Genomic DNA, 13562 nt, shown 5'->3' with positions numbered 1-13562 from the left:
CAAACTTATTATTAAAAATTATTAAAATCCCCATTTCCGAGCACTGTATGTGACAATGTATAGGCAACTACTTGACAAATGTGTTTTCATGAAAAACTGCTACTAAATCAGGTAAAAATTGCAAGTTTATGGCATTCTTGTCTGGGGGCCATTGCTATCTCTTCAGCTCAGGTGGTGAAAACTTGCAGGTTTGCTGGACAATGATGGCAGATTTCATTTGGGTTGAGTAGCAAAGCAGCTAGAAATTTAAGGATGAGTTTCTGGAAGTGAGATGGGTAGAGAAGGACTGAAATAATAAACTCTATGAACATCCTTGACTAATTGGTAAACTACACATTCACACAGGAGACCCCAGTGAGCTTAGCAAAGATTAAAAGCCAGGGGAAACTGTGAATTTGCTGTTCTTAGAAATAACATCCTCAACCCATACACAACTTATATAGCAGGAGTAACAGCATTACTGGCTTAACGTAACTGAACTGAACTCCACCCACATTATTGGTTGACTATCAAACTGTCAATCTGCTGAAAGCCAAAAATAAAGAGAAAATTTTGAAACCAGCAAGAGAAAAATGATATATCACATTTAGGGGACCAACAATATGATTAATGGTAGATTTCTAATTATAAACAATGAAGGCCAGAAGACATTGGAATCATATATTCAAAGGGCTGGGGAAAAATGATATCCAGTAATTTTATACCCAATGAAATGAAAACAAAGTTATTTCCATAAATACATAAACTGAAATGGTTTATTGCTAACCCATCTATGCTGAATAGAACTGGCCAATAAACATGAAAAGATGCTCAACATCACTAATCATTAGGGAAATGCAAATGAGAACCACAAGTGAAATACCACTTCAAACCTATTTCAATGGCTATTATAAACAACAACAAAACCAACAAACCCAGAACACAACAAGTGTTGAGAATTGGAGAAATTAGAACCCTTGAATATTGATGGTGGGAATTGTTAAATGGTTCAGCTTTAAGAAAACAGAATGGTGGTTCTTTAAAAAGTTAAACCTAGAATTATCATATGATCCAGGAATTCTATTTCTGTGTATATAGACAAAATAATTAAAAGCAGGACTCAACAGGTATTTGTATACCACAGAAGCATTATACACAATAGCCAAAAGATGGATACAACCCAAATGTCCACTGATGGATGTATGTATAAAGAAAATGTACATACAATGGAATATTATCCATGGATGAATCTTGAGGGCATTATGCTAAGTAAAATAATACAGATACAAAAGGGCAAATATTGCATGATTCCACTAATATGAGGTACCTGGAATATTCAAACTCATAGAGACAGAAAGTAGAATAGTGGTTACCAGGGACTGGGAGGAAGGGGGAATGAAAAGTTACTGTTTAATGGTATAGAGTTTCAGCACAGAATGATGAAAAAGTTATGGAGATGGATAATGATGATAGTAAATGCACTTGATGGCCCTGAACTATACACTGAAAAATGGATAAAATAGCAAATTTTATGTATATTCTACCGTATTTAAAAAATGTTAAAACCCAATGATAAGAAAACAAACAATCCAGGGGCACCGGGGTGGCTCAGTCGGTTAAACGTCTGACTCTTGGTTTTGACTCGGGTCATGATCTCACAGTTTGTGAGTTTGAGCCCCACATCAGGCTCTGTACTGACAGTGCTGGGTCTGCTTAGGATTCCCTCTCCCTCTCTCTGCCCCTCCCTTGCTTGGGCTCTCACTCTCTCTCAAAAATAAGTAAACTTTAAAGAAAAACAAAAAAAGAAAACCCAATTGAATAACACACAAAAGATTTTAATAGACACTTCACAAAAGAAGGCACACAAATGGCTATGAAGGATGTATAAAGACCTTCAAAATCTTAGTCACTAGGGAAATGCAAAACAAAACCATGAGATATCACTACACTATAAGTAGTTAAAATTAAAGGATAATGATACTAAGTGTTGATGAGGATGTGGAACAACTTATCCTCGCATACGTTGCTGGTAGGAATGCAAAATGGTATAGCCATTTTGGAAAACAGTTAAGTCATAAATGATTGGATGCCAGGTCCTCTACACATATTCTAAAATCTCTGGTACCCCTATTCACCCCAACTCTGAAATCTATGAGATCTCAGTCAACATAATCTCTGGGTTACAGTTATAAAGAGGGGAAAAACTAAAAGAAGATAAGCATTATGACCTGCCATATGCATTTGCATTTTCTTTAATATTTACTAAAGCACAATAGACACTGAAGAAAAATATTTGTGCAAAAGACATAAACTTAGTATGGGAACTTCAGTACAGATAAAAACAGAAACTAACTCTTCACATTTTTTATATATTTTATTGTGTCATAATCATAATGATCACCTGATCTTATTTGATAAAATAAACCACATGGGAAACAGAAAACTAGCATGAACTCTACATTACATATTTACTGCTAAGATAAGTATAAACATTTAAGAATAATTACCATTTGCTGAATATGAGCATCTCGAACTTTTTGATGTTCCTTATCAGCTTTGCGTTTTTTCTCCTTTTCATGCTCCTGGAAAATCTGATCTGCTTTCATGATAGCCAGCAATTGTTTTTTAGCCTCTAGTTTTCTCTGCCTTTCTTCTTCCTCTTTATTTTTCATCTAGATGTTAAAAGGTAAAGGGGAAAAAAAAGTTTTTATCAACCAGTTCTCTCTAATAAAGCACAGAGTTAGAAAGCTCCAAGCAGAAAGCCAGCCAGGAGCAACGCAAGAGTGGAAAATTTACATGCACCTGGACTGGTTCCCACAAGGTCAGTTTTCCTCTATTTCTCCAATAACAGGAAACACCGAAAACTTGAGTAACATTGGTGGTTTAAAAAAATAAAATACAGAAACAGATGGCAAGAGCTTCTCAAGGTAAAGGAATATTTGTAGGTAAAAAATTAATTGCTACAATGTCTATAAACTATCCAAATGAAATGTTATGACAGTCAATTTTGTAGGAGATAAGGATTATCTGAAAGATCAAATACAGAAATGCAATAGAGTGATTTTTACTTGGTTTGTCTTAAAAACATTCAAATGTATATTAAGTGAATAACAATTTTTGCATTTCAGATGGTTCTGAAACAGAAGCATCTATCTTTGTATCTATCAATATCTTATTTGTAATTGATTATCGTGATATCCTGCTAGCAAGTAAACATAGTTTGATTTCAAGAATATAGGCAGGTAATTCATACATTGTTTTCCAAATCTTTGCTAGTTTTTTTTTGTCAGAGAGGCAGAGGGAGTGGAAACTACAATGGAAAGGGCTTACATTTGTTGTTGTTTTTCATTTTCATTTGTTATAATTTAATTGCTTACCACAACAGCTCTATATTCTTCAATTGCTTTTAATTCTGCCTTGTTTTTTTCATATTTTTCTCTTTCTCTTTTTTCCCGTTCAGCCTCAGCTTCTGCAGTATCTCTAGCAATAATCAAATCTTCATTGTCAAGTTTCTTTTTCATTAGTTCACTCAGGAAGTTATTTATTCTTTCTCTCCTTTCTTCCATTAGCCTATAACAAAATAACCAGTACTTGTTAAATCTTCATGAATAGATTTGTTTTGAAGCCAATATAATTTTATTAGAAATCATATATTTTATAGTCTTTTACAAGACTAAATGGAGCCCCATTGCTCTTTATATGTACTAATTATCTTAAGTGGAAACTAATTTTAATACTTTATTTTTAGAATAAAGTTTATTTTATTATTTTTTTTAAGAATAAAAGTATTTTAGAAAAGATATTTTAAAAATCCAAAGGAAGGAATGTATGTAATATCTTGTGTGTGTGCATGTGTGTGTGTGTCCAGGAAATAAAGTGTTAAAATTCTCACAATGAAAATTTTTTCAAAAGTATCAGACACCCTTCTTACTTGAACACTGGAGGCTTAGGTTATAAAATAAATCAAAGGCATTTCTTTATTTTTTTTTTAAATTTTTTAACGTTTATTCATTTTTTGATAGAGAAAGACAGAGTGTGAGTGGAGGAGGGGCAGGGAGAGAGGGAGATACAGAATCTGAAGCAGTATCCAGGCTCTGAACTGATAGCACAGAGCCCGACGCGGGGCTCGAACTCATGGACTGTGAGATCATGACCTGAGCCTAAGTTGGACACCCAACCGACCAAGCCACCCAGGCACCCCAACATTTCTTTAAATGAAATCTCAAAAATAACTAGTAAGAATTATCAAACTCTTGAAGAAATCCATCCTATTACTATATCCTGTTTACAATTTATTCATAGCACCTTATTGACTTCATCTATTCATATGAAGATAAACAACTCTCCTTTCATACTAGGAGATTCCTGAGGTCAGAGACGAGGTAAGTCTTCTAATTCAGAGCCAAGCATGGTGCCTGACACATTCAACAATAACTAGGTATTTGTTAAAGGAATAGGGGTATTTTCATATAAGATTGGGTGAAAAATACTTTTAAATTTAGATATGACAGATTTACTAAATAATTGCGTGAGTTTGCAAAGAAATGTGGGAGAAATGGTAAGAAAGAACACAGTGCATATCCCAAGGAAATTATAATCTAAAGTGGAGAAAAGACACTTATGCAAATAACTATACAAGGCAAAGGGTGATACGTGCCATGAGAGAGCTAGAAAGTGATATAGGCAGATGAGAAAAAAAGGTTTCGTGGAAAAAGTGACACTTCATCTAGGCTTTCAAAAACAATATTCTAAACACTTTTATTGATTGCCTACTATACTCCAGACTCTATTCCAGGTGCTGGGGACATAATAGTAAAAAAAACCTTAAAAATCTCTGCTCTCATAGAACTTTCATTATAGCTGGGGTAGACGGAGAGTAAACCAAGTAAGTAGTTAAAATAGTGCCATATCACACAATGAGGAAAAAGAAAGCAACCTAAACAGGTTACCTAAACAGGTAAGCAATGTGGAGAGTGGAGCTGTAATTTTAACTTAGGTAGTCATGGAAGGCCTCAATAAGAAGGCCTTATATGAAGGCCCTATATTTCAGAATAATGATCTGAATAATGATCAGAATAATGATCAGAATAATGATCTAAGGTGAGCATTCCTTAGAGAGGGTACAGGAGTTCAGTGTGAGTGATTAAGAGGCAACAAAGGAGAGGACAGTATGAGATGAAGTCTGAGTGATGAGGCTGAGGCAGCTGGGAATTAGGAGAGCCTCATGGGCCTTAATAAATACATGTGATGTAAAGCCATCAGAACAGTTTGCACAAGGGAAAAGTAGATCTAGACAGAAACAGGATGTACTGCAACTGGCCTCCTGCTCTCCCTCACCTCATCTCAAACTTCTAAGGTGAGCAGTGGTCTCCCTATCTGATGAACATTTCATTTTTAAAATCTCATTTAATCCCTCTATTGATCTAACACCAATGACTGCTGTCTTCTTATTGAAACTTTCCTTTCTTGTTTCTCTGGTTTTCTTCCAATCTCTGAAAACTATTCTTTGGTCTCCACATTATCTTCTTTCTCCATTTGACCCTTAAATATGGACTTCTCTAGGGACCTTCATTTTTTACCTACTCACCATAAGTAAGCTCATCTGTATCCACAGTTCTAACTACCACTTCTATATCAGTGGCTCACAAAGCCATCTCCAGCTCAAATCCCTCTCCCACAGCAGAGATTTCCACTATTTCCAACCATCTACCAGATTGATTTCCTTGATATTCCAAGGGAACCCTAACTCACATGCTGCAATTGATATCATCATGTCACTGAATGCCCTAGTCATATATAAAATAATAAGACTTATTCTTAAAAATTACTCTCATATTCCAACTTCTGATTTATAATAATTTCAGATACTACTTAATTACATAAGTTATTTTTAAAAGCTTACCTGTGTGTTTCAGCTTCTTTTTCTTTCCCTATTTGCATAAGACGCTTTTTTGCTTTGATAAATTTTCTGATCTTTTCATCCTCCTCCTCTTGCTGCTGCCGTTCCACAGCCTTGATGATATTTTTATCATTCACATGTTCCTTGAGGGAAAAAATTGTGTATTATCCTATCACAGAAATATGTTTCAACATATGAATATCTAACAAAAACTTGTCAAATGGCCACAGTTTCTGACTCAGTTATTTCTCTCTCAGGAACTTATCCCAAAGAAATAATCAGAGATGTGCATTAAGTTTTATGTACCATGTGCTTTATCTCAAAGTTACTTATAAGAGTGAAAAATTGTAAACAATCTCAATCTTTAATAATGAAGAAATGGGTAAGTAAATTACACTCTCAATGACATGGGAAGATACAAACAATATAATGGGCAAGTGGGGGGAAAGGAGAATATAAAATACTACATAGCAATTTCAGTTTTATACACATATACAGATGTAAGTTTGTAACGTATATATAACTGGAAGAAATGAATCAAATGTTAATAGTTATCTCTGTGGTATGAGATTATATAGGTTACTTTTCATCTTAATGCTTTTCTGTATTTCCTTTCAAATATTTCCTTAAAATATGTAATTAAAAATAATTTTATAATCAGAAAAAATACATTAAATATATACAATTTTCATTTAATGTTTAAATAGTTAATACAATCATATGGTACACAAAATAAAAATATTTAAAAGATACACAATGCAGGGGCACCTGGGTGACTCAGTCGGTTGAGTGACCAACTCTTGATTTCGGCTCAGGTCATGATCCAGGGTCGTGGAATCAAGCCCCATGTGGACCTCCGTGCTGAGCGAGGAGCTGGCTTAAGATTCTCTCTCTCTCTCTCTCTCTCTCTCTCTCTCTCTCTCTCTCCCCCTCCCTCTGGCCTTCTCCCCCACTCGTACTCTCTCTAAAATAACAAACAAAAAAACAAAACAAACCCCAAGATACAAGTGTAAAGTGTTCTTCCTTCCCCATCCACTGTCTATTTGCCTGTATTCCTAATTCCCCTGCCAGACTCGATCACTGTGAAACTAGTGAAAAAGAACTGTACCAAAGTATGTTACTGTGAAATTTTAGAGCTGCAGACATAAAGACCCAGAAATCTTTCAGAAAGAGAGAGAGAAAAAAGTAAAACACAACGGATCACATAAATAGGCTGAAGACTCTAAATGACATCATACATCTCAATAGCAATACTGGAAGCCAGATGATTATGAAATTATGAATATAAAATTCTGAATTCTGAACCAGAATTCTATATCTAGTCAAACTATAAAGCAAATGTGATTTTAAATGATAACCTTTTCAGATAAGAATTTTTTAAATTGACCTGTATACCCTTTGTTAGGAGGTTACTTGAAGATATATTTCAGCAAGATGGAGAAGTAAACCAAGAAAGAGGAAGGCATGTGATTCAGGATATGGGAGCCTCAGCCCAAGAAAGTAACCCAAGGAAGTGCCAGAATGACTTCTGGGCAGGAGGCCTAGAGGGCAAGCAGCCCAGAAGGAGAAGGATGGAGAACTCTGGATGGGGGAGCTCTAAAAAAAAAAAAAAACAATAATGTAGATAATTTGATATTATTTAGATGAATATTTGAAAACTAACATCAATATACATTTGACGGAACTTATGGAACATGTGGGAAAAAACATGGTGTACAGCCATCAAAGCAAATAAATACACAATTATTTTAATCACAGAAAAACATTTATGCAAGCAAAGAAATATAATCATAGTATATACTGTTTGGCTCTTCAGAGAACAATATTTATATAATAATGATAATGATTTAGCTATTAATTGTAACACAATTATTATTTTTTTTTAATTTTTTTTTTAACGTTTATTTATTTTTGAGACAGAGAGACAGAGCATGAACGGGGGAGGGTCAGAGAGAGGGAGACACAGAATCCAAAACAGGCTCCAGGCTCTGAGCTGTCAGCACAGAGCCCGACACGGGGCTCGAACTCACAGACCATGAGATCGTGACCTGAGCCAAAGTCGGCCGCTTAACCGACTGAGCCACCCAGGCGCCCCGTAACACAATTATTTTAGAGGAAGGAGAGAATGGGAAGAGAACAGTGTTAGAAAAGAACTCAGTCCTTAACTACCAGGGCAGAGAGACAGAAAATGTCTAAAATTGATAAATCAGGATCTATATCTTTTTCTTTAATTTTTTTTTTAGCCATTATTCATTTTTGAGAGACAGAGAGAGACAGAGCATGAGCGGGGAAGGGGCAGAGAGAGAAGGAGACAAAGAATCCGAAGCAGGCTCCAGGCTCTGAGCTGTCTGCACAGAGCCTGACGCAGGGCTTGAACTCATGAACCGGGAGATCATGACCCGAGCCGAAGTCAGACACTCAACCGACTGAGCCACACAGGCACCCCAAGATCTATATCTTTAGAAGTTGATATATATTTTAAAAAAAGACGGGGGGGCGCCTGGGTGGCTCAGTCGGTTAGTCGTCCGACTTTGGCTCAGGTCGTGATCTCATGGTTCGTGGGTTCAAGCCCCGCATCAGGCTCTGTGCTGATGGCTCAGAGCCTGGAGCCTGCTTCGGACTCTGTGTCTCCCTCTCTCTCTGCCCCTTCCCTGTCTCTCTCTGTCTCTCAATAATAAATCAACATTAAAAAAAAAAAAAAAAAAGAACTTGGTATATATTTTTAAAATACACAGATTATTATTTTTTATTCTCACGTTGGTTAAAATACAGTGTAGTCTTGGCTTCAGGGGTAGAACCCAGGGATTCATCACTTATATAGGACACCCAGTGCTCATCCCAACAAGTGCCCTCCTTAATGCCCATCATCCACCTCTCCCACCCCCCTCATCCCCCACCCCCATCAACCCTCAGTTTGTTCTCTGTATTTAAGATTCTCTTATGGTTTGCCTCCCTCTCTGTTTTTATCTTATTTTTCCTTCCCTTCCCCAAAGATCATCTGTTACGTTTCTCAAATTCCACATGTGACTGAAATCATGATATTTGTCTTTCCCCAACTGACTTATTTTGCTTAGCATAATACCCTCCAGTTACATCCATGCTGTTGCAAATGGCAAGATTTCTTTCTTTTTGATTACTGAGTAGTATTCCATTACTAAAATATACAGATTATTTGGAATATAATTTCATATCAGAACAAACAGCTAAAAGAACCTGGAAGTGGTTATTAACAAGAAGCAGAAGGGGTAAAGCAAAGAACGGCTACTCTTCTTTTAAGCCTTTTGGTAGTGTTTGATGTTTTAATTCTGTGAATGTAGTAAGAATAAAAGCTAATTTTAAAGAAAAGAATGTAAAAAATTACAAAATAAAGTGAGTTGCAATAGGAACAAAATAACTATTACATTTATCAAGCACTAATTCTTAGCAGTGCCGCAGACACCAGACACATACCGCTCCACTCATTCCTCACAACTCTCATTTTGAGGATGAGAAAATGCATTCACTTGAAAGAAAGTCTCATTCTCTTTTCTCTTTCTTGTTCATTCATGAGAGCACATCCACATAATTTCATAGCAAATGTAGCCGCCCCAAAAATATACTTAAAAACCCAATTCAATAGCAACTTGTTTTCAACCCTATTATTTATAAAAAATACGTTAAAAGTTAGGCATTGGACATTATACATTTTTTTGAAGAGATATATATTTTCAACTTACAAAAAACAGCCTTCTGCTTTCATTTATCTCTTCTTTTCTCTTTTCTAGTTTTTTCCTCATTTCTATTTCATGTAATGAATTCTGTCGCCTTATTTCCTCTGCATCCTTTTCTTCATGTTTTCTCCTTCTTTCTTCTTCTTCTTCATGTTCCTTTATTCTAAAGCAAAAGAATAACTATAATTGACAGCAAAGCAGAAAAATAGGTTATATTTTGAATACATGAGTGAGATTCTACCCTAGGATGATGTGAAGCTATGGGGAAACTAGTGAATTTCTTTGAGGACAAGAAGGGAATATATAAAGAGCAGTGATGAAAGCCAAATCCAATCTTGCTAAGATTGCCAATATTTTCCTTTCTCTGAAATCTGTTTCATTGCTGACCAAAATTAAGTCCTACACTAGATTCAAATGTTCCTTTAGAAAGAACCAGTTAATTGAATGACACTATAGTGGAATAGTGACATTATGTTACAGAAAAGTCCTTAATCCCTAGTGTTTCTCACTAGTCAGCACTAGACAATGGTACCTAACCTATGGGTCTAGCCTCTCAGGAAATGGGTTTCCTTACCCAACTAGCCACTTTGCTGATCATTCTTTCTCTAGTCCACATCCACTAGCTATAGTGCCTTCTGAGTGGTAAGCCACACAGGGCTTATGTGTGAGTTCTGCAGAGATCCTGGAACAGCTTCCTTACTGCGAGGCTGTGATCTGTGAGATTTAGCTCTAGCTCTACCTCTTTAACCCACCTTCCCAGCCCTACCACAATCAGTACTTTATTGCAGACTCTGAGTGCCCCCATCTGGCAATTAATCCTCTGCATACTGACAAGGCTGTTCAGCCTAAGATGTCTAGTCTACTTGCTCATGCATTCTTGTCAGTCAATCAAGTGTGCAGGCTACTCTACCACCATTCTTTATCTGCTGTCTCTATTTTTTTTTTTTCTTCCTGAAAGGTAGGCACAGGGAAGATCAATAATACACTTAGACAAAAATATTGAGGCGTAAACCTTTCAAATGCACCTGATCCAAAAGAATATTTTCTTGGAATCTTATCACTCATCTTCAGAAGGGAAAATTCTGTTCCCCGTGCCGCGGAGGACTACACAGTTAAATAAGATGGTAAGTTCACTTTGGTATTATTAAGCCAATGGAGGACAGGAGATTCCCAGTTGATTCATCTGTACAGAGTAAGCAGCTTTGGAGCCACAATCATTTTCCTGAGGAGGAGCTAAGAAAAAAGTCATTGTTGTCTACAGCTAAACCAGGTTTACGATTGCCCTAAAAATATTAATTTTCAAAAATGTTTTATTGTTTAGTTCGTTAGAATTCTTAGAAGCAAAGAAGATTCTTTGAGCTGGTGAGAAGTCTACAGGTGAAGAATGGTGGAACAAAATTCCATACAGAAGGAAAAAATATGTGGGAAGGCCCTGAGGCAAGCAAAAGTTTGACAGGTGCTCAAGGCCTGGAAGATCAGTATGACAGAAACACAGTAACTAAGGGGACGGAGTGGTAGGAAAGGAGGTTTAGAAGATGCAGCTACATCACACGAGGCTTAGCAGGAGATGGTCAAGTTTCCATTTTATTTGTTTGTTTATATTTTTGAGAGAGAGCATGAGTGAACGAGGCGCAGAGAGAGGGGAGAGAGAGAATCCCACCAGATGCAGGAAGGGATGGAGAGTGTGGATCCGGGAGTGGAGCTAGAGCTCACCCAAAAGGGGGACTTGAGCTTACCCGAAAGCAGGAGCTCACCACCTGTGAGATCATGACCTGAGCTGAAGTCTGATGCTTAACCTACTGAGCCACTGAGGCATCCCTCCATTTTATTTTAAATGAATGGAAAGCTATTGAAAAGTTTTAGGTAGGAGAACAATATGATCATTTTTTTTAAAGTTTATTTATTTATTTTGAGAGGGTCGGGGAGCCAAGAGAGAAGAAGAAAGAATCCCAAGCAGGCTCCATGCTGCCAGCACAGAGCCAGATGTGGGACTCAAACTCACAAACTGTGAGATCATGACCTGAGTTAAAATCAAGAGTTGGACACTTAACCAACTGAGCCCCAGCTGCCACAATATGATCAATTTTTAATAAAATCTCTCTGGATGATGAAAGAAGGAGTTAGGAAGAGAGAATAGTAGGCCAGTTAAGAGGTTGACACAATAATTCATGGGACATGAGGACTAAGATGACAGCAGTAACTTTAAGATTCATTTTGGAGAAAAATTTCAACATGAATTGCTGATAGATTTGATGTGGGAAATAAAGGAACATGAAGAATCAAGGTGTATTTCTAGGTTTCTCATTTGGACAACTGAGGGTTAGATAAGGGTGTCACTAGAATGTCCACTGTGGGGGTGGTGAATAAATACTTTCCTGCTAGACATTTTAAATTTGAGATATCTATGAGACATCAAAATGGAGGATGTCTTAAAAGGCAGTTGTATGTGAAGCTGGGACCCAAAGGAGTGGTCTGGACTGGAGTTATAAATTTGTAAGTTCTTAGATTTAGGGTGTGTTTTAATCCATAGGAATTTTAATCAGTAGGATGTGATCACTTAAGCCCTCCTTTCTTTTTGCTTTTTCCCTAGATGATCTTATCCAGGGGAAAGTCAAGCAAACTATCCTGTAATGATTTTCCCTTCTTCTGAGAAGTTGATGAGATTAATAGGAACTGAGTTGTTCTTAAGCAAGTTCTACGGGCCCCTTCCTAGAGAAAGGCTTACCTAGAAGGAAATAGAATTATATGCAGTATCTACAGATACTGTTAAATTTCTTTTCAATAATTATGTTTAAGGTTCTTGGTCAAAATCCCTCCATCTGGGGATTTTGGTGTCACTAGAGTCCCTCATTTGCCCCATCCTCATTATGCCCACTGGGCTGTGAGCCACAGGCAGATTCTTACACTGCTCAAAGCCCAAAAATGGAATAGAATGACTAGGTTTACAGCCTAGAGATTGCTCTAAAAATGTGTGAAAAATCTCACTTTCAGGCACAGGGCAGCAGCTGTACAGTGTGTTTTGGCTAACCATTACTAAGTAATTACCCCCAAACTTAGTGGACTAAAACAATAAATGTTTACTATCTCATACCATTTCTGAGATTCAGGAATCTGGGAGTGGCTTAGCTAGGTAGTTCTCCAGAGGTTGCAGTCAAGATGTTAGTTGGAGCAATAGTCATTTAAAGGCTTGACTCAGGCTGGAGAACCCATTTTTACATATCTCTTGACATGAGGCCTCAGCTCCTTGCTACACAGACCTCTCCATAGAGCTGCTTGAGTGTCCTTACATCATGGCATCCTCAGGAATGAGTGATCCAAGATAGGAAGGAGGAAGCCACAATGCCTTTTATATGCTAATCTCTCTCAGAATGTCACACATCATCATTTCTACTCATTCTCTTCAATGGAAATGAGTTACTCTGTATAGCCTGCACTCGAGTCAGGAAGGAGTTAGACTCCATCCTCTGAAGAGAGGAGTATCAAAGAATGTGTGTACATATTTTAAACCACCACCAGGTAATACCTGAATAGGACTTGGTAATACAATTGATAGGGCATTCAAAAGAGTCTTGCCTCTTGATATCCTCCAATTTCCTTTTTTTGGGTGTGTTAAAATATGGTCTTTGTTCAAAGTGGAAAGTCATTACAAATTTTGGCCTACAAGGCACACCATGACCTGGCTCTTGCCTCTTTCCAATCTCATCTTTAACATTGCCCTCTTTGCCCTCTTACTATAGTCATCTTGACTACTTGTAGTTACCCAAATACACCATACTCTAACTAACTTCTGGCCCTTCACCCATGTTATTTCCTCTCCTTAAAATTCTTCTCCATTTCCTATTTGCATGACTTATTCCTACTCAGTTTTCATAATTCAGTATGAACTGAGATGTCCATTTTATATGCTTCCACACATCCTATACATATATTCATCAAGATATCTACTATCATGCCATAATTATTTGTTCCATGTT

At 36.9% G+C, this 13562-nt stretch overlaps 1 protein-coding gene across 1 annotated transcript in view; it reads right to left on the bottom strand.

The window, feature by feature from the left end:
• The window catches only part of CFAP210 (cilia and flagella associated protein 210), a 30856-nt gene that overhangs the window by 3621 nt on the left and 13673 nt on the right, over positions 1–13562 (bottom strand). The window contains exons 5-8 of the mRNA XM_060621561.2: positions 9595–9751; positions 5882–6021; positions 3357–3549; positions 2487–2651 (exon numbers count right to left, since the gene is read on the bottom strand). Of these exons, the coding sequence (XP_060477544.1) occupies positions 2487–2651; positions 3357–3549; positions 5882–6021; positions 9595–9751 (655 nt within the window). The remainder of the gene's footprint in view (positions 1–2486; positions 2652–3356; positions 3550–5881; positions 6022–9594; positions 9752–13562) is intronic.

Source organism: Panthera onca, chromosome C1 (assembly GCF_046562875.1).
Source record: "Panthera onca isolate mPanOnc1 chromosome C1, mPanOnc1 haplotype 2, whole genome shotgun sequence".
In the NCBI taxonomy this organism is placed as follows: domain Eukaryota; kingdom Metazoa; phylum Chordata; class Mammalia; order Carnivora; family Felidae; genus Panthera; species Panthera onca.
The sequence above is the reverse complement of the archived record's forward strand: the minus strand, read 5'-3'. Positions and strand labels throughout refer to the sequence as shown.